The 26,040-nt window shown below is 32.5% G+C and overlaps 1 protein-coding gene across 4 annotated transcripts in view; it reads right to left on the reverse strand.

The window, feature by feature from the left end:
- Positions 1-26,040, reverse strand: part of LOC135133531 (trissin receptor-like) — a 263,813-nt gene that overhangs the window by 50,254 nt on the left and 187,519 nt on the right. For 3 of the 4 annotated variants that reach the window (XM_064061976.1, XM_064061975.1, XM_064061977.1), the window contains exons 2-4: positions 20,260-20,603; positions 2,718-2,862; positions 1,490-1,649 (exon numbers count right to left, since the gene is read on the reverse strand). In XM_064061976.1, coding sequence (XP_063918046.1) covers positions 1,490-1,649; positions 2,718-2,862; positions 20,260-20,458 — 504 coding nt within the window. In that variant the 5' untranslated portion in view covers positions 20,459-20,603. The remainder of the gene's footprint in view (positions 1-1,489; positions 1,650-2,717; positions 2,863-20,259; positions 20,604-26,040) is intronic. The other variant, XM_064061978.1, reaches the window with a different exon arrangement.

Raw genomic sequence — 26,040 nt, forward strand, 5'->3', positions numbered from 1 at the left:
TGTCTATGGTTTCTACTAGTGAAAAAAATAGTATATTAACCACGGTTGCAAAGCCACTTCTAGACCTCGCGCTTAAGAGCCCTCGACGCTGCGCGTCTCGGGTTCTAATTTGCGCTCAGTCTAGAATGTTTGGCCTTGCAACCTTGGCTAATAATATACTATTTTTAAACAGGCCAATTTTGACGTTGAAGTGCTTTTTTTATTTTTTTGTAAAAATCTCAAAGTTAGCAGTTTCTATATGGATCCTCTGGAATCAGGGCCAAGATCTTTAGAAATCCACAACTTTTTAAAAAACAAACTTAAAAATGGGGTGAAGTGTTAAAAAAATGCATAAAAAAGCGTCTCGACAAAAATTGACTTTTTTTTATAAAAAACTTCAACGTCAAAAAAAGAAACCAAACCCATTTTTTTCAATAATTGTTAGTTTTTGCTAATAACTCTACTAAGGTCTGTATCACTAATTTTCCAGAAATGCTCCTGTTAAAATCATTCGACGTATATTGAATTAATTTATGGTATATTTTAATTTTAATACAGACATTATTGTTTAAATAAATTGTACTACTAACAAATATTTAATATGACAGGGGTCTTGAAAATACGTTACTTTATCAGTATGAGGATTTTCAAGCAATTCTGTGGTTTAACACACAAAAAAGAGGAAAAAACAGAAAACAGTGAGGCTTTTTTTTACGATATTTATTTTCTCTGTCACATTTTTTTGGGTGATTGAAATGTTTTCAGGGACTTAGAACATGAAAAAAGTTACAGTTTGATGTAATAATAAACACATTTCCATTAATATCATTTTATCAAAAGTAAAAGTAAAAAAAATATAAACGCACTACATTCCAACAATAAATAATTCCAGCCCTCAGCTTGTTGAAATAGTAACTGGATATATTTACAGCAAATACCGTCCGTGCTGTAGCTTTGCATACATTAACTCATGTGCAAATAAAGGATCCAAAGTAAATTATGTCAACAACCACTGTACCGACACCGAGCTTTGTACAAAATGAATTCAGTATTTAAAACTCTCTTGTTGTGATTACACTGCAGTGAAACGTGTTATTTCTTTAAACGTCGCACCTCTTAAGCATCCTTTTATTTAATTCCAGAATTTAAATTTACTTTATCTGCTGCTCGTCAAAGAAAGCTTGTTACGCAAAGTGCATTAAAGCTCCTTAAACTACACGAAATGATTAAAATTCCGTTTTAAAAATTGCCCTACGATGCAGCACAGAATAGCTTCATTAAAAACTGAATTAATTCCAGACGAGGCAGATTTCTTAATTGGAACTTCTGATTTATGCGCGAACAAGTTCGAATAATTGTAAAACCGTTTCAGACTAACTAAAGGCTGTTTGTTTTAAATTTGAGCCTAATTTTGCGTTAATTTTACAAACGATTCAATGTGTTTCTATGTTGTGTCGGTGTTTAAATGTTCTATGCTAGTTAAAGTAACTTAAGCGAATTTGTGTCTTACCCTAAGCCTCTTGGGGGTGAGGATTTGTTTGCAAGTTATGGGGTAAATTATGGCGAAATACCTCTCGATGCATATGATAACAAGAATGAAGATGCTTGCCGTGTTGCTCAGTTGTTGGATGAACATGTACATTTTGCAAAGGAATTCCCCGAGCATCCAGCTGGAATAAAAGGAGTTAGGTTAAGTTCACAGTGAAGCTAGACATCGTGTAGTTTAATTTTAATTTACACTCGGAACGAAATCAAAAATTTAATAGCACGTTTGTTGTGGTCGTTCACCTCGACATTACTTTGAGGAAACGGAAAATGGCAACTTGGGAAAAATTAATTTTGCGTCCCGTCTGAACTTCAATAAAAGATGATTCGTCAAACATTCATTGTAAAAGCCGTTCATGTAGCTTTTCTCGTGTATTTGCTTCTTTAATTGAGGGTTATATTTAGCTACTTTTTCAAAGAAAAGACCCAATTCAGCAAAGTTCTTTGAAAATTAAATCCACAGCGACGGTGGTTGCCATTGTAATGTCGTGACGTAACGCTTTTAAAAGAAAATAACACAAAGAAACAAAATAAGACATAAAAGTCTTGCGAAATTAACATAATAAAGTAATGATTTTTGACGAAAAGATTGCGATTTATAAAGCAACAATTGTCAGAGCTAAATATTAGCACAGGGGTTAACTAAACCGCCATTTATCTCTAGCTATCTTGTCCCGTTTTTGTGAAAAAGGACACCATTTCCGTTCTTGTTCCAACAATCCTGAATGATTTGTGGCTCTAATAAAATCGCAATCATCTGAAATTATTATCTGGGTCTGTCCTTTAACGTGTGTTTTCACTTTATGTGTATCTCCCTTTAAACGAACAAAAACTTCCACAGAAAAAAAATGTCCGGCTTCTTTCTATAACGCGCCTGAATTTGTCAATGTTGAAGAAACCCAACAAATGTTATACTTCTGTATAAATAAAGGCAGTATTTAATGCCTCAGACGTAGCTCGATGTCAACTGCCGCAAATTTAACGAGCGACTTGAAAAAAATAGTTCTGGTGAATTGTGTAGCACAGATTTTCCTATATCCTGGAACTATTTTTTCTTCGCACATTAACCGCGATTTATGCATAAAATCACAAAAATATTTATTAGAACTCTGTTTAAAATTCGGATGTTCGCGTAATAACTTGTGTTTTATATAGTCACTGTGTGAATAAAGCTTGTAATTGATCACGCTTACCTGTCGACGAGGTAGATAAACAGATTTTGGTAGACGCAAAATATGCCGACGCAGAAGTCGGCAACAGCTAAATTGGCTAAGAAGAAGTTGGTGATGGATCGAAGTCGTCGACTTAACGTTACCACCAAAATAACCAGAAGATTCCCTGCAAAAAATCAAATCAACGTGAATGAAATGGTGAATGGGCTTATTTCGTTTATTAGTAAATAAACTTTCGTGTTTGAAGTTTTTTATTCCGGGCGTTTGGTGAAATCGCCGAGCTGAGGAAATTTTTAGCTTCATTAAGGAATGCGCTTTGAACATTTATAAATTGTGTAACAGGTGGTGAAGTAATGGATGATTACGGCAAATTGCGAAAGATCTTTTGATTAGAGTAGGTAGTAAAATGGAACATTATTCTTTATTTGTTTCCTTTCATCTTCGATGTTTTCATTTACACAGGCTCGGTTTGTTTATTTCGGCGAAAGAGAAATGATTGCGACATTTTTTCCGATATAGCGAAATTGACATTGGATTGACTAGAAGGATTAGATGATAAATAAGTAATTTTTGTGGTATCCTTGAACGTCTATATAAAGTGTTTTACGAACAATTCGTGACTCCGGTGTATATTTCAAGTTTCGCTTTCAGTGGCTCTTATTCTGATTGGACGCAACTTTCTATTAAAACGTTAAAAACTGTATCCACTTTTATATTAATTTTAGCGATCGCGATTTTTACTCCTTCGTGTCTGATGAATGTTGATCCAAAAATAACCTATTTCTTATCTTTGGAATACGATTATGGCAACGATTTATCGTCATTTTTTATCTTCATCTTGATTTATGTGATTTAATGCTGGGACGGAGATTTATGTTAGCAAATTTTTGGATTTAATGTTTTAAACATTTGTTCACAATGCTATTTTTTATTTGGAATTTATAGCACAGGCATGTGTGCAATTCGTGTTCAAAGCACTTGAAAACACGAATTTAAAAAATATTTGAAAGTTGCACTACAAAAAAGGGCGATAAATTTAAACGCTCTAACTTTATTTAGTATTCTCCTTGGAAAGGATCCTGTCCAAAGCTTTTTATGGACCATCAAGCTCATGTTTTATGTGTTTCAGAAACTTCCGCGATAGTTTTCAAGAGTATTGTGTTTCACAGATGTACTCGAACACTTCTATTGTGTCTAGTTGGTCGATAGAGCAAATCTGACACATAAAGCATCGTATAAAGGACCAGTGCTACAACTCGAGGAGTATTTCTGACTAGCTCGCTTATCTGAAAAGTGGGAAAATAAATAATCTGGGTTTACGTGGTGAGAAGATATATTTACATTACGTTTTTCTGTATGAGCCTGGAAAATTGCGAGACTTATTTTGAAAGCTTTAGCTTCACAAAGCTTAGTCAAGTTATTTTCGTAAGTTACGTCAATGGATAACCATGGTGCTAAATAAAATATTTCGTGTATTTTGATGCCTATTTTTCTGTGCTTTTGACATTTTCAACTTTGTGTGGGATTTAATTTAGTAAAGCAAGCAAGAAATTTATAAATTGTTATTTTAATTTAGCTTTCGGTAGTGTCCTCCCTTTTTGTATCAACGCAGATGATTTTTTATTAATCTGCTCTGACTATTTTAAATCATTAAAAAATTATGTGGAATTTTAGGCATATTTGTTGATAAACCTTCAAGCCTATAATTTTTTAATTTAAACTTAAAAGTGTGAATTTTACATATTAGTTTTCTAGTAAACTCCAGGTGTGTTTTCATTTCTATTTGATGTTGTGGATATATTTATTTTATCACATTTTACAAAACAAACAGCCATATGACCTATAATGTAAAAATAGAAAAAAGTTAAATATTAGGAGTATTATTTTTATGTTGATTGATTACGAAGATTGATTACTTTTGGCCTCATTTTAGATTAAAAAAATGCATTCCAAACTGAATATTTATAAAATTTGACTCCCCTATATTTTAGATGTAGTCAAAATTTTTCAATATACTTATAAAAATTTCGAAATTTTTCAGCCATCTTCGAAACTTAACTAAAGACAATTTAATGTGCATTTTGATCTCCAGAAGTAACCTTTGTGTTCATTTCTTTGATAATTCCAGAATTTTTCTAGAACAGTCCATTGAAGTATAACAGTATTTTGGACCTTATATTATATTTCATACTGCATGTTTCTAAAATTTTGCCTCGACGCTGTAAAAACGCTATATTTTTGGCAGAAGTACTTCAGAATTTTTTGAGGTTTTTTAAATAGTTTTTTTTTCACAACAAAAATTTTTCACTATCTGTAATGTAATGAAAGTTTCGGAATATTTTGATGCTTTTCGAAACTTAATTAAAGGCATTTTCTTGTACATTTCGATTTCCTGAAGTTGTTTCAGGCCTCCTTTCTTCGATGACGCCTACCATTTTTCCAGAATCGCACACTGAAATTGAATTGAATTCAATTTTCTATTTCGCATAAAAAATCATGCAAACCGAATATTTCTAAAATTTTGCTCATAGTCCATGAAAAGCTATATTTTTGCCATCAGTACGTTGAAATTTAGGAGCCAGACTTTTTTGAAAATTTTGATACAACTTTTTGAAATCCAAAATTCTTCCGACTGATAAACATTTGAGAATTTTTCAACCACCTTCGAAACTTAACTAAAGACATTTTATGGTACAATTTTATTTACAGAAGTTACTTTCGACCTGATCTCTTCGATAACTCCTACCATTTCTCCACAATCGCCCATTGAAATTGAATTGAATTTTTTATTCGATTGTTTTTCTAATTTCATCCAAACCGAATATTTCTAAAATTTTGCCTACAGTCCATAAAAACGCTATATTTTTGGAATCAGTACGTAGAAATTTATGTCCTAGAATTTTTGCAAATTTTGAGCCAACTTTTTCAAAACAAAAATTTTTCAAAATCTAAACTTACGAAAATTTTAGAATCTTCGAAACTTAACAAACACTTTGTACAATTTTATTTTCACAAGTTACTTTCGGTCTGATTTCTTCGATAACTTCTACTATTTTTCCAGAATCGCCCACAGAAATATAACAGTATTTTAGACTTTTTAAAAAAATCTCTAAGAATTTTTTGAAGATTTTTAGACTACTTTGTCAAACCAAAATTTTTCAACTCCTTATGAACATTTTGAAATTTTTCGATCACCTTTGAAATCTAAATAAAGATATTTTCTTGTATATTTCTCCTCCAGAAGTTACTTTTCTTTATTTCTTCGATATTTCTCACCATTTTTCTATAATCAGTAATCACCCATTGAAATATGACAGTTTTTTGATCTTTTTTTTTTAAATTGCATTTCATATTTCTAAAATCTTGCCCCGAGACAAAAAAAACACTATATTTTTGGAAGTAGTGTGTTGAAATTTATATCCTAGATTTTTTTCAAAATTTTCAAGCAACTTTTTCAAAACTAAAATTTTTTGATTTAAAAAATACATATGTAGGTATAGAAATTGTTTTGAAAATTTCGGAATTTTTCGACCATCTTCGATACTTCGATAACTCTTACCATTTTTCTAAGAATTGCCTATTGAAATATGACAGTATTTTGGATTTTTTTACAAATTGGATTCCTTACGGAATACTCCTAAAATTGTGTCTTGCGACTATAAAACGCTATATGTTTGGAATCAGTACATCGAAATTTATACCTTAGAATTGTTTCAAGATTTTTACAACCAAAATTTTCAGTATTCTTACGAAAATTTTGGAAATTATTGACCACCTTCGAAATATAACTAAAGACATTTGCTTGTGCATTTTGACCTCCAGAAGTTACTTTCGGCTTCATTTTTTCGATAACTCCTACTATTTTTCCAGAATCGCCCACTGAATTACGACAGTTTTTTTTTTTGTATTTTTTTGTTTTAAATTGCATTCCATACCGAATATTTCTAAAATTTTCTACCGACATAATCAAAATGCTATATTTTTGGAATCGCTACCTTGAAATTTGTGTCCCACAATTTTTTGAAAATTTGAAGACAACTTTTTCAAAACCAAAATTTTTCACTATTTAATCTTTACTTACATCGCACATTGAAATTGAATTTAATTTTGAATTTAGTTTTTTTTTTATTGCATTTCAATCCGAATATTTATAAAATTTTGAAATTTATATGTCAGATTTTGTTGAAAATTTTGAGACAACTTTTTGAAAAACAAGATTTTTCAATATCTGACCTTACGAAAATTTCGGAATTTTTTGAGCATCTTCGAAGCTTAATTAAAGACAGTTTTATTGTACAATTTGATATTCAAACGTTACTTGGGGCCTGATTTCATCTCTAACTCATACCATTTTTCCAGAATAGACCACTGAAATGTGACTGTAATTTTGACTTTTAAAAAATTGCATTTCAAACGGGATATTTCTAAAATCTTAACCTAGGACCATAGAAACGCTATATTTTTGGAATAAGCATAAGCAAATTTATATCCCAGAATTTTTAAAGATTTTCGGACAACTTTTTCAAAATCAAAATTTTTCAACACCTTATGAACATTTAGAAATTTTTCGATAACTAAAAATTCTTCTTTATATCAACCTCCAGAAATTACTTTTCTTTATTTCTTCGATATTTCCCAACATTTTTCTAGAATTAAAAAAAAGTACATTTCATACCGAATATCTCTAAAATCTTGCTCTGAGAAAAAAAACACTATATGTTTCGAATCAGCACCTCAAAATCTATATCCCAGAATTTTTTGAAAATTTTGAGTCAACTTTTTCAATTCCAAAATGTTTCAATATAAAAAATATCGAAATTATGAAAATTTCGAAATTTTCGAAACTTTACTGAAGACATTACTTTATGTATTTTGATCTACAGAAGCTATTTTTGGAGGGATTTCTTGGATGAAATCTTATCTTCCGACTATAAAACGCTATATTTTTGGAATAAGCTTGTAGAATATTAAATCCCACAACTTTTTGAAACTGTTTAGACAACTTTTTCAGCGAAATAACTAAATAATAACAATTATATGTAGAATAAAAACACAGACCATTATATCAAAAAATTTTGAAAAATACAGTTTCATATTTGCAATGCTCAAAATTATTTTCAATTTAAACAAGTTTTGTATTGCCTTGGATGAAAAATGTTAAGAAAATTTTCGTGCTATTGTCTAAATCCAAAAATCGGTGAGTGGCTACTTTCATGTTTTCTCGAAGTGTTATGACTCCTAGGGAGAAAAATAGATATCCCGTTTCCGTCTGTTTGTCGTCTGTCCGTCTCCAGATTATTTGGTTTAGTTTAAAGGGAAACTTCAGCTGAGCAAACGGTTGCAATCAAAATTGTGAGGCTAATTTACAAAATTTTGATTAATATCGGTCAATGATGGTTTTGGCTTTTGTGGAAAGGATTTCAGAAATCCACGCCGCGGGGACTTTTTATTGATCGACGATTTTAAAGGATTGCCTTTTTATAACTTCCGTTTGAGTAAAATTATCCCGCACACCGAATTGTTAAAACAAAACCGTTAAATGTCAAAGAACTAGAAGTCTGTTTGATCAAAACTCTTTAATCTTGTGCTCATGCAGAGTTTCGTCGAAGAATGCTTAATTAAAACTTCCGCAGTCTAGTTATTTAAATAATAGCGAACTTTACATTTCCAGAAAAGCAAAGAACAGTACTGAAGTTTAACGAATTTAGTGAGGACGTACGGAATGTGTAGATTCCGTAGTTTTTCGTATTCTCACAATTTTCAGGGGCAAGGCTTCCACTGTCGACATTAAGTGGTTTATGATGATAAAATTTCGTCATGTTATTGATGTCGTTTGCACTATCAATAGATTGTTATTGGATTTTTTTATCTTGAGATCCACTCTAAAGCTGTAGCCACTTTCTCGAAAGTAGCAGGAGATTGATCTTTACGTTGTTAAGTTTAAGAGAGTTATCTCGTTTAGCTTCAAGAGACCGAATTTTTGCACAAATTGGGTAAAAGCGTTCGAACATCCTTGCAGGGGTTGCAGGAAATTTCGATACGTTGGAGTCGGGGCTGGAAAATCATGATCATGAAACAATTATCAGAATGACGTTATTATTCTTAAAATACGAAAACTTTGTGCTGAGTTTAGAGCTTTCTTTGGACTTACGAACAGCTGACCAAACAGTGTTAGACTAAAACCAATGGCGTTTAAGGGATGTTTCTATCAGTTATGTTCAGCGTTATATATATATATATATATATATTTATCCAACCACTGTCAACAATTGTAAAAAATAATAAACAACTATTTCGTTTCTACCACGCATAACTTAACAAGAAGTAGCACGTAAAATAAAATTACAAAACAACTGTGTTGTTATTGTCGTATATTAATTGTTGACCTTCCATTTTTTGTGGTGCTCTGATTTTTGTACTTGAATATGAAATGAGCGTCTGACATTGCAACAACAAGCACGTTGGTGGTCTTCACCACGAAATTCCAAAAAAATTATTTGCTTTAGTTGATTGCTTGTTTGCCCACAATCATCGCATTTGCTAAAATTAATTTATTTCATTTCAATTGTGGACAAATTCGAGTTTTTTTTTACCGATTTTCAGAGCACTCGTTTCGATTGCCTTCGTTAAAAAATCACTCCTTTTATAAAAAAAATTCAGCGGGCTTTTTGATCCGTTCAACCGTTTAGTAATTGCATTGTAAAAGCGAATCTTCATTTTCATTTAAATTGTGTAAGGTACTAGACGAGCGTGTCACCGGTGTGTATTTCAATATAGATTTATTATTTTCCGTCCTTTGTATGTATTGGTAAAAGCCGCACTCTGAAACCAGGTCAATTGAACCGTCAGTATGCAATTTAGAGGGACCACGAGGGCGTAATTGAAATCGTTTTCAGGTCGGGCATTAATAAAATGGATTCATTAGTAAAAAAGACTTACGGCCGGAAGGTATTTTTCTTTGGAACATAAACTTTAATGATTCATTTAAAGCATTTTTAGAAACGTAAGAATGGTGTATTTTTATTCATGAAATATTCGGGGTAATGGGCGTGTGGGTTTAGGGACGCTAATGATCATTAGCTTGTGATGGTTTGTATGAATGAGCAAAGTTGTTTCAATGAGTGTTATCATGTCTGACGTGGTCGTTTGTTGATGGTTCTTAACACGAAACAGATATCGATAAACTCGTTTGAAATGACGTCAGAGCTTGTCTGTTCACGGAATAATATTTTTTATATGTTTTTCTTTCTTCTTTTGAAACTATTTTTAGTGAATAATTTTCTCGGTGTAATGATACAAAATATTATAAACAACGTTATATTCGAATTTGTTTTTCCAACTATGTATATCGTAAGTACATTTCGTTAGCAGAGTGGTGTGATAAATACAAATTTTCGTGAGCAGATACGTTTATCCTATAATATTTGACCATCTATATGTAGCTGGAATTGGTTTATCTACCTTGGAAAACGATATTTTTCCAAAAAGTGGGGTTTAAATATTATTTTTTAAATTAGCATTCTCTTCTCGGGTGGCTTTTAATATGCTGTGAATTTATTTCACAGTAAATCTATTTATTGTACGAAATATAAACACAGAAATTGAAAAAGTAGGTCCCCTTTTACATCTGTTCGTTGGTGATTTTTCCATTCCCACCAAAAATTTGATGACGTCATGTCGAAATTTTGCTGAATAAATCCTGCTTAAGGTGTGCAAAATAATGATGCTGTAACCGACTATCAAACTCACTGTGTAAAAATACGTAAATATATGGTGGGTGGGATAGGAAATGACTACGATATAAAATTTGATTTGTGTTTGTGTATTTAAAAATACCGAATGTTTGACGTTTCTGGCAAGAAACTGTTGCAATCATATTTTTATGTTTTAAATTATTATTTCTTTCTGGTATCAGTAAGATTTCCAACAATCGAAAATATTTTCTCGCCCAATTACGAATTTGATTTAAACGTAACTTGTACAGCGAAAAGCTTTTGTAGAAAATTAAGAATTAAAAGAAATCTATTTCAGCTTTTCTTTGACTTCATTTACTTCTTAAATGTAACAAAAATAAAACTCAAATAAAATCACTTTGCGAGTTTAATTTATCAGGTTCATTAATTTTTTTTTGCAGTTTTGGCTTAATTTACAACAGAGTTCATTTTCTAATTAACTTAACAGTTCGTAAAGTATTCCTTAGATTTTTTGGGATAAATGTGGAAAACGTTGAGTCAACATACTACAGAAAATTTCACTCTGGTCCTATTTTACAAAAAAAAAAAAATCTGCATCTAATAAGCAAACCAGAAATCATTTTTTCAAGTAAAGTCAATAGATATTTGTGTTTCTACAGTTCTAGAAATTTAAAAATACTGTCTTTGCTAAATGCTATACTTTTTCCACAATAGCCCAAATTATATGCGTTAAGTTTTGGTGTATCAGAAAATAGTTTTTTTTTTACTGGGGGGGGGGGGGGTATTTCGAAAATCAGTTGTATCAAGTTTGGATTATATCCTTAACAAAAATGCAAAGAGTGCCCTAGAATTTTCAATTTTCTCGTTCAGTTTTAGCGCCGGACCATCAACATGCTATATTTTCCAATTCATCTCGTCGAAATCTATCTTCCAGAATTTATTGTGAATTTTTAGGCAACTTTGCCAAATGTTCAAATTTTTAATTTTCAAAATTTTCAATCATTCTCCAAGCACCGTTCAAAATTCTCGAAAAATGTTCCTTTGTTGGTTTAATCCAATTGCTACCATTTTTCCAGAATCGGCGAAATAAAGTGTGACAAAATTTGAAATAATTCAAAAATTTGAATTTCAAACCGAATAAATTTCGAAAAGTATTGTATCGATTTTGTATTTTTTTTTTGATAGAATTTTACCCGGGACCACCAAGATCTATTTCTGGATTCAGTTCGTGGAAATCAAACTTCCATAACTTATTGTAGTTTTTTAAGCAACTTCGCGAAAAATTCAAATTTTCGATACTCGGGTTTCGCAATTTTTGATCTTTCTCCTAGCTTTTTGAAATTTCAAAAAAATTTACTCTTGTTAGGTTCGGTCTACAGAAGTTTCCTAGTGTATCAATTTTTCTCTAATTACTACCATTTTTCCAGAATCGTCTAAATAAAATGTAGCAAATTTTGAAATTGTTTAAAATTTTGAAATTGTATATGAGTACCCTTCTTATCCTGTTGACTATTCGTTTCCTCGAAGTTTTCTTGTCCTAAGGGAGGATTTTCAGACTGGATATTCTAACCATTTAGTCTAAGAAAAAAAAATTGTATGTGGGATGGGTGTCATTTATAAATCAATAAAAAAATCAAATTGAACAGGATATAACTCCAAAACGGTGTAATTGTTGGTCTTGTGGTTGTCAGCATTCGATTATTCGAAATTTTCTGGTCTTACAACCTGATTTTTGGACCGAATAGTCTAACTGTTTAATATGGAGAGAACAATATAAATGGTGTCATATATCAACAAAAAAACAGTTTTTCAAATTTTAACGGGACATAATTCCAAAACGTTGTGATTGTCAGTCTTTGATTTCTCTAAGTCTCTACTTATACGGATTGGTTTTCAAATACGATTTTCCACCCGTTTAGTATGCAGGGAACAATATAAATGGGACTGGTATCATTCATCCATTAAAAAAAATTGTTCCGAAATCTAGCGGCACATAGAGTTATGGCATAAGTTTCAGACCAGACACACTGACTGTTTAGAATGGACAGAAAAATATTATATGGGACGTGTGCCATTTATGGATTAATAAAAACAAATTAAATATAATGGGACGTAACTCTAGAATGGTTTTAGTTTCGCTCTTGTGGTTGTTAGCATTCGATTCCTCGAAGTTTCCTGATCTTAAGACTCCACTTTCAGACCGGATACACTAAGTGTTTAGTATGGAGGAAACAATATAAGTGGGACTGGAGTCACTCACAAATTTAAAAACAATATTTGAAATTTTAGCGGGACATAACTCCAAAACGGTTTGTGGTTTCCAATTTTCGATTTCTCGAAGTTTTCTAGTCATACGACCTTATTTCCAGATCTGATACTTTACCCGTTCACTATTGAGAGAACAGTATAAATGGGACGGGTGTCATTCATAAATAACAAAATATTGTTTCAAATTTTAGCGGGACATATCTCCAAAACGGTTTAAGTATTTGTTTTGAGGTTTTCAAGGTTCGATTCCCGAAGTTTTCTGGTCCTATTGGCCTACTGTTAGACCAGATACTCCAACCATTTAGTATGGAGAAAAAAATATATGCGGAGAAGTGTCATAGGCGGATTAATCAAAAGAAATCAAATTTAACGGGACTTAACTACAAGACGATTTTAGTGTCGGTCTTGCGGTTATCAGCATTCGATTCCTTGAAGTTCTTTGTGGTCTTACACAGATTTTCACACCGAATAGTCCAACTGTTTAATATGGAGAGAAAAATATAAGTGGTACTACTGACGTACATGAATTAAAAATAATTTTTCAAAGTTTGGCGGAGCGCAACTCTAGGAAGGTTTAAGTAACCGCTTTGCGATTGTCAGCATTCGATTTGTGGAAATTTTCTAGTTATCCGGCTTGGTTTTCAGATCGGATACTAGACCCGTTTAGTATGCATAGAACAATGTAAACGGGACGGCTGTAATTCATGAATTAAAAAAGTTGATTTCGAATTCTAGCGGCACATAACTCTAAAACCGTAAAAGTATTCGTTTTCCGGTTTTCAATATTCGATTCCCTGAAGTTTTCTGGTTCTGGGGACCGAGTTTCAAACCAGACACACTAACTGTGTCCGGTATAGACAGAAAAATATTATATGGGACGTGTGTCACTTACGAACAAATAAAAACAAATCAAATATAATGGGACGTAGTTACAGAACGGATTTAGTGTCGGCCTTGCGGTTGTCAGCCTTCGATTTCTAGAAGTTTTTTGATCTTAAGACCTGATTTTCAGACCGGACGACACTCCACCTGTTTAATATGGAGGGAAAATAATAAATGGGATTGGAGTCACTCATAAATTAACTAAAAGACAATTTTTCAAATTTTAGCGGGATATAACTTCAAAACGGTTTGTGATTTCCACTATTCGATTTCGCGAAGTTTTTTGATCCTAGAGGCCGAATTTTACACCAGACACTCCACCCGTTTAATATGGAGAGAAAAATACATACGGGACGACTGTCATATTTAAATTAATAAAAAAAAAAATCAAATTTAACGGTACATAACTAAAAGACGATTTAATTATCGATCTTGCGGTTGTCAGCATTCGATTCCTCAAAGTTTCCTGATCTTAAAATCTGATTTTCAGAATGGAAACTCTAACTGTTTAATACTGAGAGAACAATATAAATGGGACCGATATCATAGATGAAATAAAATCAATTTTTCAAAGTTTGGCGGGCCGTAATTTTGAAAGGGTTAAAGTATCCGCATTGCGACTGTCAGCATTCGATTTGTAGAAATTTTCCAGTTATCCGGCTGAGGTTTTAGATCCGATATGCTACCCGTTTAGTATGCAGAGAACAATATAAATGGGACGAGTGTAATTCATGAATTAAAAAAGTTTGTTTCGAGTTCTAGCGGCACATAAATCTAAAACGGTAAAAGTAACTCGTTTCCCGGTTTTCAACATTCCATTCCCTGAAGTTTTCTGGTTCTGGGGACCGAGTTTCAAACCAGACACACTAACTGTGTCCGGTATAGACAGAAAAATATTATATGGGACGTGTGTCATTTACGAACAAATTAAAACAAATCAAATATAATGGGACGTAGTTACAGAACGGATTTAGTGTCGGCCTTGCGGTTGTCAGCCTTCGATTTCTAGAAGTTTTTTGATCTTAAGACCTGATTTTCAGACCGGACGACACTCCACCTGTTTAATATGGAGGGAAAATAATAAATGGGATTGGAGTCACTCATAAATTAACTAAAAGACAATTTTTCAAATTTTAGCGGGATATAACTTCAAAACGGTTTGTGATTTCCACTATTCGATTTCGCGAAGTTTTTTGATCCTAGAGGCCGAATTTTACACCAGACACTCCACCCGTTTAATATGGAGAGAAAAATACATACGGGACGACTGTCATATTTAAATTAATAAAAAAAAAATCAAATTTAACGGTACATAACTAAAAGACGATTTAATTATCGATCTTGCGGTTGTCAGCATTCGATTCCTCAAAGTTTCCTGATCTTAAAATCTGATTTTCAGAATGGAAACTCTAACTGTTTAATACTGAGAGAACAATATAAATGGGACCGATATCATAGATGAAATAAAATCAATTTTTCAAAGTTTGGCGGGCCGTAATTTTGAAAGGGTTAAAGTATCCGCATTGCGACTGTCAGCATTCGATTTGTAGAAATTTTCCAGTTATCCGGCTGAGGTTTTAGATCCGATATGCTACCCGTTTAGTATGCAGAGAACAATATAAATGGGACGAGTGTAATTCATGAATTAAAAAAGTTTGTTTCGAGTTCTAGCGGCACATAAATCTAAAACGGTAAAAGTAACTCGTTTCCCGGTTTTCAACATTCCATTCCCTGAAGTTTTCTGGTTCTGGGGACCGAGTTTCAAACCAGACACACTAACTGTGTCCGGTATAGACAGAAAAATATTATATGGGACGTGTGTCATTTACGAACAAATTAAAACAAATCAAATATAATGGGACGTAGTTACAGAACGGATTTAGTGTCGGCCTTGCGGTTGTCAGCCTTCGATTTCTAGAAGTTTTTTGATCTTAAGACCTGATTTTCAGACCGGACACTCTACCTGTTTAATATGGAGGGAAAATAATAAATGGGATTGGAGTCATTCATAAATTAAAAGACTATTTTTCAAATTTTGCCGGGATATAACTTCAAAACGGTTTGCGATTTTCATTATTCGATTTCTCGAGGTTTTTTGATCCTAGATGCCGACTTTTAGACGAGACACTCCACACGTTTAATATGGAGAGAAAAATATATATGGGACTAGTGTCATAGGTGAATTAACTACAAGACGATTTAAGTATTGGTCTTGCGGTTGGCAGCATTCAATTGAAGTTTTCTGGTCATAGGTTTGCAGACCGGTTAATATAGAGAGAACAATATAAATGGGACTGATGTCATACATGAATTAAAAAACAATTTTTCAAATTTTAAAGGGGGCGTAACTCTAGAACGGTTTAAGTATCCGCCTTGCGATTGTCAATATTCGATTTGTGGAAGTCTTCTCGTTATCCGGTCTGGTTTTCAGATCGGATACTCTACTCATTTAGTATGCAGAGAACAAGATAAATGGGACGGGTGTAATTCATGAATTAAAAAAGTTTGTTTGGAATTCTAGCGGCACATAACTCTAGAATGGTATAAGTATTCGTTCTGCGGTTTTCAACATTCGATTCCTCGAAGATTTCTGGTTCTACGGATTGATGGTCCGACTGCATATTCTAATCGTCTAGTATGGAAAGAAAAAATATATGGGACTCGTGTCTTTTATAAACAGAAAAATATATCAACTTTAAAGGAACATACTTAACTCTAGAATCGTTTAAGTATTCGTTCTGCAATTTTCAGCATACGATTTCCCGTCCTATGGCCTAATTTTTAGACCCGGTTAGTATGGAGAGACAACTATGTTTAGGATGGATGTAATTCCTGAAATAAACAACAATTTATTAAAGTTTAGCGGGAAATAAGAGGGCTTCCCTTTTGGTTTTCTTTTTTAATTAATACATTTAGTTTTCTTTGTAAAACACCATTACTTAAGAACATATTTCATATCTCATCATTCTTCGAAAAAAAAAGGATTTTACAATTAAGCTCCTCCCGTCGGCTTACGACGAATAAAAATAAATCATCAGAATTGAGATAGGGCGGGTGGGTGGGGCTTATCTTTTGCCTTATTTTTCTTAATATACCTAGCCATCTTTTCACAACCAGAAACTTAAATCATGGTTAAAATGGTACATTTTTGCAAGAAAATATGGATTTTGCAATTATAGGGAGGAGACTAATTACAAAATCCATATTTCTTTATTAAAATTTTTCATTTTAAACATGTTTTAAGTTTCATGTTGTGAAAAGAAGTCTACACATATTAAAACAAAAAGGCAAAATGTAAGCCCGCCCACCCACCCTCTCTCAATTGTGATGATTTTTTTTATTCACCGAGAACTAAGGGGGTGGAGCCTAACTGCAAAATACTTATTTCTTTACAAGAAATTAAAAACATGTTTTTGAGTATCGTGTTGTTCAAAGAATACTATGTAGGTATATCAAGAAAAAAAGGAAAATATAAACCCCGCCCACCCACCCAATCTCAATTGTGATGATTTTTTTTATTCTTAGAAATCTAAAACACGTTTAAAATGGCAAGAAAGTATTGATTTTGCAATTTGTTCCTCCCCTCTATCTGATAACGAATAAAAAATTCATCATAATTGAGCTTGGGATGAGTATGGATGGGACTTAATTTTTGGGCTGTTTTTTTCTTAATATACATACTATTCTTTGAACAACACACAACAAAAACATGTTTTTTAGTTTTTGTAGAGAAATAAGAGTTTTGCAATTAAGCTCCGTACCCTTGGCTCACGACGAATAAAAAAAACATCAGAATTGAGATAGGGCGGGTGGGCGGGGCTACATTTTGCCTTGTTTTCTTAATGTGTGTAGTCGTCTTTTCAGAACAAGAAACTTAAAACATGTTTAAAATGGTAAATTCTTATAGACAAATATCGATCTTGCAATTAAGCCCCGCCCCTCGATCTGACAACGAATGAAAAATTCATCACAATTGAGAATTGAGATCGGGGCGGGTATGGGTGGGGCCTAATCTTTGGCTCTATTTCTTTCTTAATATATACATAGTAAGTATTCTTTGAACAACACGATACTCAAAAACATGTTTTTAATTTCTCGTAGAGAAATAAGGATTTTGCAGTTAAGCTTCGCCCCTTTGGCTCACGACGAATAAAAAAAAATCATCACAGTTGAGATAGGGCGGGTGGGCGGGGCTACATTTTGGGTTTCTCTCATAACATGTGCAGACTTAGTTCGACAACAAGAAATTTAAAACATGTCCAAAATGGTAAATTTTTGTAGTAATCAACTTAAATCGGTAATTTCAACATCAACAGCAAGTTTATGAATCCCACTGTAGTCTTCATATCGGATATCAAGGCGTTTAGTATGGAAAGAAATATACATATGGGATCGGGGTTATTATTATTATTATTATTATTAGAGTAAGTTGGTCAACAGGCACTAGTCCCAATTACAGACCAACAGATACATACAGAAGGTATAGATGTATAAAAACTACTGTTAAATTCATCACGCAGCTATAAATTACCGCCTGACCCAGAAAGGTTAAATTATGACAATAGGACAATTAGACCGTTGGAAGAAACGCCAGAGAAAGTAGTTATCAGTGTATCACATGAAAACATCGAAAGTATTTTGATGTTGATTGTACAGGGTACACATTTCAAATATTGGAGAGTGCTTTTCAATGTCAATACGAGGAGTTGGTAAGTAAAATGAGTAATGGTACCGGGACGAAGGTCTCGGAACAGAAAATGACAATTTACTAAGGAGATGAGGACAATCAATTTGAAAGTGTATTAGTTTATGGAGAAAATTTAAAGAAGCCCTAATGCGTCTTGTCTGTAAGTCGTCAAAACCAAAACGTGCCAACAGTGTGGAATGGGAAGAGCCCCTTACGGGATACACGCCATCAATTTTAAAAACCAAGAAGGTTATGTATATATATATTAAAAAAAAAGTGCCTCTAAACAATTTATGTAGTAGTTCGGAGATTTCTTGTCTAATAAAATCCGATGGACCAAAAAAAAAACAGAATAGGTGACAGACAGACGGAAACAGGAGATCTTTTACACAACAATATACATCTTTTGGATTAAAACAGTGTTGTCTAGTTCAAATTAGCTACTTAATTCATTAATCTTCTTGATGAAAGTGTTTACTAAACAGCGCACATGCGGCAAAAACAACCATTTCAAATGATAATTGATGAGATTTGATTAAGATGAAAACACTCCCTGATCAAACTGAGGTATTTTATTAATTAGGACAAATTTTTAGCCAATCGTTTCAAAATTTTGCGTCATTTTTACTATTTTTTGAGTTGCAATAAGCGCCCGAATTAATCAAGTAAATTCCTGCGAGATTTAACGAGTGTATAGTAACTTGGGGCAAACTAATGACGGTGACACAGTGCATTAGCAGTAAATTGTTGTAGGGATATATTACGTGTTGCTGAAAAGTATTCGTATTACGTGGAGTATATTGCTCACTAAGTGGTTGAACTCCACTATAAATTCCGTTGTACTTAGTAAAACGACCATATATTTTGTTTAATCTAAACAAGGTAACCACAACTTCTTCATAATATACTTTTACAACATTTCGCGTTAAATGAAAATCAATACCGTCGCCAGTTTGAAATAAGTAGACATTGTTGAGGAAACAGTCGTTAACACAATTTCAATTTCAAATGACTTGAATATAAATTTTTCTCCAAGTACTTTTGACTTTGTAATATTTCAAACATTAGCGCTACACAGTTAATTTTCATTATCGGAAAATAGCGACCTTTATTGAAACTAACGCTGATTTACGGTAATGGAACACTAATGAGTGTGTTTATTGCTCCCCTCTAAAACGCTGATCACGTTACCTCGAAAAATGTTATATGAAAGTTTATTAAAAAACAAAAAATTTAGTGAAGTCTGGAAAGATTTCATCATATTGAATCTATTTATAAGATCAAAAGCGTGTAGTTGCTCTAAATGTTAATGTACTCACTGGAGGTTACACAGTGACGTGAAAATATTCCATCAATTTCAGCAAATGATGGCCACAGCTTTTACCTAGTTAAAATTTATAACCCTCATACAATCGGGGCGTAGATTAAATTTAATCGTCTTCCTGATACATAAGCCACACTTCCATAATTCCATAAACTAATATTTTACGGACTGATTTTCCCGGACAGATTATTAGGTCTACTAAATCTTTACGACTCTAATTGTGGCCGTTGGAAGTTATGGCATTAGTGTGGCATCTCCAAGCAGATTAAAGTCGGAAAATCGTCTAACATTTCCTGCACAAAGAATAAAATGCCAACTTCTCCCTTAATTAAAAAATGGAGTGCAATTTTGGTGGATGCGCCGGGGATAATAATACTATAATTAAATTAACCCGGCATGCTAAAATTACAATTTAATATTACGATTATTGTAAACAAAGAGTAATAAGCGTACCTCCTAATTAAACAATATAAAATGAGCTTAATCCTGTTTGACACAAATTGGATTTTGGGCGATATCAGAATGTAAACACACTGTTATTTCTTTATTTAGCTCGTCGCGAAATGCACAGGAAGCTCTTTATCTTTAATTAAAAATCCGGTAAACACATAATTCGACTTTCCGAAAATCGTACCTCAGTTATCGACGTTATCAAACGTTTCACAAACAAGCGCGCAATAATTTCGTTACAAACAAAATTAGACTTACCGAAGAAGCACAAACAAAATACGACGGTGTAAAGAGAGATGAAGATAATCCTAATGTAAATTTCGTCGTATATGTAGTCCCTTTCAGGAATGAAGTTCGTCCCGTTCGGCAGGTCGGAGTCGTTCTGCGAAAGGTAGATGGGAGTAGACATTGTGTCTTCCGTTGTGAAATTACTGTTATTTTCGTCGAATTCAGTCATGATTGATTTTCTAGCTAAATCGACTATTTCGTGTCTCTAAAGTTGGCGAGTACGGTGAATTGTGGCAAGCTTGGGACGAAAGCACAGGCGCTTCATTTTGTTGATCTTGATACTTGTCCGGGCATTATTCCGGTCGGAGTCTATTCTGGAACAGAAACACATTACGGATGATGCATGTGCTTTAGCTGGGTGTTTGGATAATGACTGATGATGATGAGTAAAATGTCGATGTAATTTGTTGTTTATTACACATCAATAATTCATAAAGTTCATTCGGTGGGTGTACAACACGTAATTTATTTGTATTACCAGATTCAACTTATCTACGAGAAATATTATAGTGTAAAAAGCAAATAACTTGCAATAATAATTGTCTTTGTTGTAGAACAGCTAAGTTTTCCCACAATATGGAACTAGGGTGTGTTTTGCATATAAATCGAATGTAAATTTCTTGTTAGTAGGTCACAATTGTCGAGCGAATAACGAGCTTAATATGCAATTTTATATAATTCCCACTTTAAACTATATAAAAATCACGGTTTTTGTATTGCGACACTTTCCGAATGTAAGATTAATGTAAAAGAACTGAATTAGGCTTAGAGTATAAGAAAATTCTTACCTCCACACGTTATTCCAATTTTTTGATTTTTTTTAGCATTACAAACGTTCGTAAAAAAATCACAATAGGGTTATTTTTAAAATCGAACAAAGAACAGAGTAAGTAATAACATACTGTCGTTCTTAGAAATTACTACCATAGTGAAGATGTGTTAATTAAATCAGAAAATTATTTTTAATAAGTCACTTCAAATTTTCTCTTTAAAAGTGATCTAGAACCCGCACTATATACCTGTTAAAAAATATTCCTGTTTAAAAGTTAGAGTCGTTAGGTTAATTAATATAAAAAATTGTTTTACAAGTTTTAATTAGCGAGTAACTTCATTGTAAATATGACGTGTTGTTGTCTGAAGTTTTTGTATATTTTTGCGGTGAAACTGAATGGTGAAAGGGGTGTGCTTAACCGGAGTTTATTTCCTTTTTTGTTTTGACTTTTATCGCAAATTTGAAACGCCCACATTTATTTTATGAAAATAATAAAAGCAAACAAACAAAGCAACGAAACAAAGTGTTTTCGGTCTTTTCCGACCTGCGTGTTTTCAAGTTGTGGAGTATCATAATACAACACCGAAAATGTAACCTTTGTAACCTAAATGGGGTATTATTAACTTATTGTGGGGAAATATAGGAAAAATAAACAAACACGAATGATTGCAGTTACCGGAAGTACGTAATTTTATATAATATCTCTGTAAAGCGTAATAGAAAGCATCAAAGTGTAAAGAATTCAGCACATCATTTCGTCTAGTAGTCTCTTGGCTTAAGGCAACACGACAATGTAAGCAAAGTTGTTCCCAGAGAACTAGCAATAAAACTGAATTGAATTGTCGACGCTGTGTCTTATTACAGTTCCTGCTGTTTCAAAACACCTACAAAGTAAACTGAGATAAAAGAATTTTCAGGCTATTGGTGATGAGGGATGCGTAACCATAAAGAGAGGACTTAAACTTAAAACGACTAACACAAATAACTATAAATCACCACCGACACTAAAAATAATGATAACAACAATAAACGCGTCGGGTTAGCACAGCGCACGTTAGATCAGACTTATGGCAATGGGGCGATTATTTTAGGGTTAGGGTTCGACGGGTTTCCCTGAAATGTTTAAAAATAATTGCAGCAACTTTTTGTAATTTGTCATTTTTTGAAGTAAAAGCTTAAAGTTCAAAAAATATATTTTTTAAATGCACTGCAGTTTAATTAATTGCAATGATAACGCCAACGATGATTATCGTCTGCATAATTTTCCCTTTTGTAAAAAGACCATTGGAAAGAAAGTTTGAGGCGTCCAAAGTGAAAAATTGGTTCTAGTTTAAAAATTTGTGAACTACTTATTTTTGTGAAGTCCTTTCTTATGTATTTTTAAAATTATAATTTAAGGTACACTTTGATCAAGAAGATTTGGTCTATTATTAGCCCAGAAGAAACAATCAACGAAAAAATATCAAGATCCTAAATTTAGTGTTCAGTGAAAAACAATTATTAGTGCAAATGGAGTGTTTAGGAAAGTGATACGAAAATTCATTGCAGCAGACCTAAGACGGAATTTATTGTTTAAAAAAGAAAAAAAATAACATTTTAAATTTAGAGAATTCAAAAATTAATGACAAACTGGTGATTGCAGGTAAATTTGGAGTAAACGAATAAGTGATTGCAAATGTATTTAAACAAAAAAAAACTGAGGAGGTGGCGCCTCGCGACTGTAGAAAAAGCACTGTCGATTAAATTTTCTTGCGGTTCTTCAGGCTGTGAATTTTTATTAAAATTAAATTATTTGTTGCCATCTTTACGTACATTACGTCGGAAAATAGAGCATATCAAATTCTACCCAGGTATATTACACGAATTTTTTTATTATTTAAATTTAAACCTTAAGAATTTTAAAGGTTATGAAAAAGAATGTTGTTTATATTTAGATGAAACGACTTTTACACCTAGAAAGCAATATGTACACTTTCCTCTACCATACGAAACCTCGGAAAAATTTTCAGTAATATAATTATTGTTTTATTTAAAAATGTCAATATTGGAAAGGGGGGCTATTGGAAACCAATATAAACAGGTTTAATTTTGCCAACAAAAACTATCTTAGATTTTCAGGGGTACTTTTTAAATGTTAGACGTTATGAATTTTTGTATGCATCAAGATGCGTTAGAAAATATTTTCAGTCAAATAAGATTGAAACAAGAAATACCGAACACTTCAGTTTAGGTCACTTCTTAAAAATTTATGTGTAATTCAATGCTTCAAAAGTGTGCACAGTAGGGGAAGCTATGCAGTAGCAAATGATCAAAATTATAAATTAGGAATAAAAGATTTACCACCTTCGAGTAATGTCGTTTATATAATTATTATTGTTATTATTACCAAAAAATTGTCTAGCCCTTATACGAATTTCGTTTGTCAAAGAGAATTTAAAGTTAATACACTAATAACATATCTGATAGAACTTGTGTTAAATTTGTTTTTAATCACCGAAAAAATTTTTGAAAATTTGAAAAAGGTAATTCCTGAAAAATCTTAATCTAAAAACTCTGTATTTAATTTTGCGGTCGTCGTTGTAAGAGTACAAATTTACTAAAACGTTTCAGTACTTTTTGTGCAAAACAGTTGGCAATCATACGAATATTTTAGAGAAAATTTTCTAAACCCGTTATGTATCTTAGATCTTTTGTTACAGTGTCTTTTTTAAAAAGATTTTGAAGGAATCTCGAGAGCCACAAATGTCTATTTAAAACGATTTTGCCACAATCTCGACGGCCACGAGTGTCTATTTTAAATAATCACGATACAATCTAGAAGGCCCCAATGTTTTAAGAATCGCGTTGTTGAAAGACCACTATATAATATATTAAGAAAAAAAAAAACAATGATTGATTAAGCCCCACCCACGCGCCCCATTCTCAATTGTGACGAGTTTTTCATTTGTTGTCAGATTGAGGGCGGAGCTTAATTGCAAAATTCATACTTGTTTATTCTTTGAAAAGATTATTAAATAATGTCTTTTTTAAGAAGATTATGAAGGAATGTCGGAGGTCACGAATTTCTGTTTTAAATTATTATGACATAATTTCGGGGGCCCGAATGCTTTAAGTATCGCTTTGTTGAAAGAAAACTATATAATATAAAAAAAAACACGAATGATTAATCAAGCCCCACCCACCCGCCCCATTCTCAATTGTGACGAGTTTTCCATTTGTTGTCAGATTGAGGGCGGAGCTTAATTGCAAAATTCATATTTGTTTGATTCTTTGAAAAGATTATTAAAGAATCTCGGGCGTCCTGAATATCTTTTTTAAGGAGATTATGAAGGAATCTCGGGGTCATGAATGTCTATGTTAAATTATTATGACACAACTTCGGGAGCCCCAATGCTTTAAGAATCGCATTGTTGAAAGAAAACTATATAATATTAAAAAAAAACCCAATGATTAATTAAGCCCCACCCACCCACCCCATCTCAATTGTAACGAATTTTTCATTTGTAGTCAGATAGAGGGCGGAGCTTAATTGCAAAATTCATATTTGTTTGGATTTTTTAAAAAGATTATTGAAGAATCTAGGGGGTCACGAATTTCTGTTTTAAATTATTATGACAATTTCGGGGGCCCCAATGCTTTAAGTATCGCATTGTTGAAAGAAAAGTATATAATAATAAGAAAAAGTAACCAATCATTAATTAAGCTCCGCCCACCCGCCCCATTCATTCATTTTGTGCAAAAACTAATTATCAGCACTTGCTAAGAAAAACTGATTTTGGCAAACGACATAGCCTCTAAGAAAAGAGAGGGTGGGTGGGCGGGGTTAGCAGCTGCCAAGAAAAGACTGATTTTGGCAAATGAGATACCTTCTAAGAGAAGAGAGGGCGGGTGGGCAGGGCTACTACATGCTAAGGTAAAACTGATTTTGGCAAATAAGATACCTTCTAAGAGAAGAGAGGGCGGGTGGGCGGGGCTACTACCTGCTACGATAAAACTGATTTTGGCAAATGAGATACCCTGTAAGAAAAGAGAGGGTGGGTGGGTGGGGCTAAAACTTGCTATTAGATAAAGAAGAGCATCATGATAATAGAAACTAAATTATTCAGGTATGTACATGCATCTTATAATAAAATAAAGTAACTTGACAACTACATACTTTAAACGTTAATAAGTATTATAGTCCTGAATTTGTGCTTTAGGAATCCCGGTTGAATTTTTATCCTCGACATTGAGATTGTTCGATTTTTCGGCTTTTCGATTTATTGCTTTTTCAATTTTCGAATTCTCAATTTATCAAAATTTCATTTTTGGGATTTTTCAGTTTATTTTTGTTATTCAGTTTTTCGATTTTACAATTTCTCAATTTTTCAGTTTCACGATTTTCAATTTTTCACTTGGTCTTCGATTTCTCGATTTTTAAATATTTCGATTTTTCAATTTTTCAAATTTGACATTTATAAACTCTCAGATTTTCGATTTTTCATTTCTTCAATTCTTCAATCTTTCAATTTTTTAAGTTTTTGATTTTTCAAGTTTTTTATTTTATAAAGTTTCGATTTTTCGACTTCAATTTTTGACTTTTTGATTTCGCAATTTTTCCATTTTTTAATTTCTCAATTTGTGGATATTTCAGTTTTGAGATTTTTTAATTTTTCAATTCTTCAATTTTTCTTTCATTTTCCAATTTTTCGAAATTTCAGTTTTGGGATTTTTCAGATTATTGATTATTATTTTTCAATTTTATTATTGCTCAATTTTTCAATTTCTCTATTTTCAATTGTCCAATGTTTCTGTTTTACGGTTTTTCAAATTTTCTCCTTTTCAATTTTACGACTTTTAAATACTTAAATTTCGATTTTTGATTTTTTAATTTTTGACTTGTAAATTCTCAATTTTTCGATTTTTCAATTAATAGATGTTTTGATTTTCCCATTTCTTGACTTTCGAGTGATTCGATTTTTCTGTTCTTCAATTCTTCA

Source organism: Zophobas morio, unplaced genomic scaffold, assembly GCF_036711695.1.
Source record: "Zophobas morio isolate AGI-343-1 ecotype UQ-CSIRO unplaced genomic scaffold, CSIRO_AGI_Zmor_V1 ptg000022l, whole genome shotgun sequence".
NCBI classification, from domain to species: domain Eukaryota; kingdom Metazoa; phylum Arthropoda; class Insecta; order Coleoptera; family Tenebrionidae; genus Zophobas; species Zophobas morio.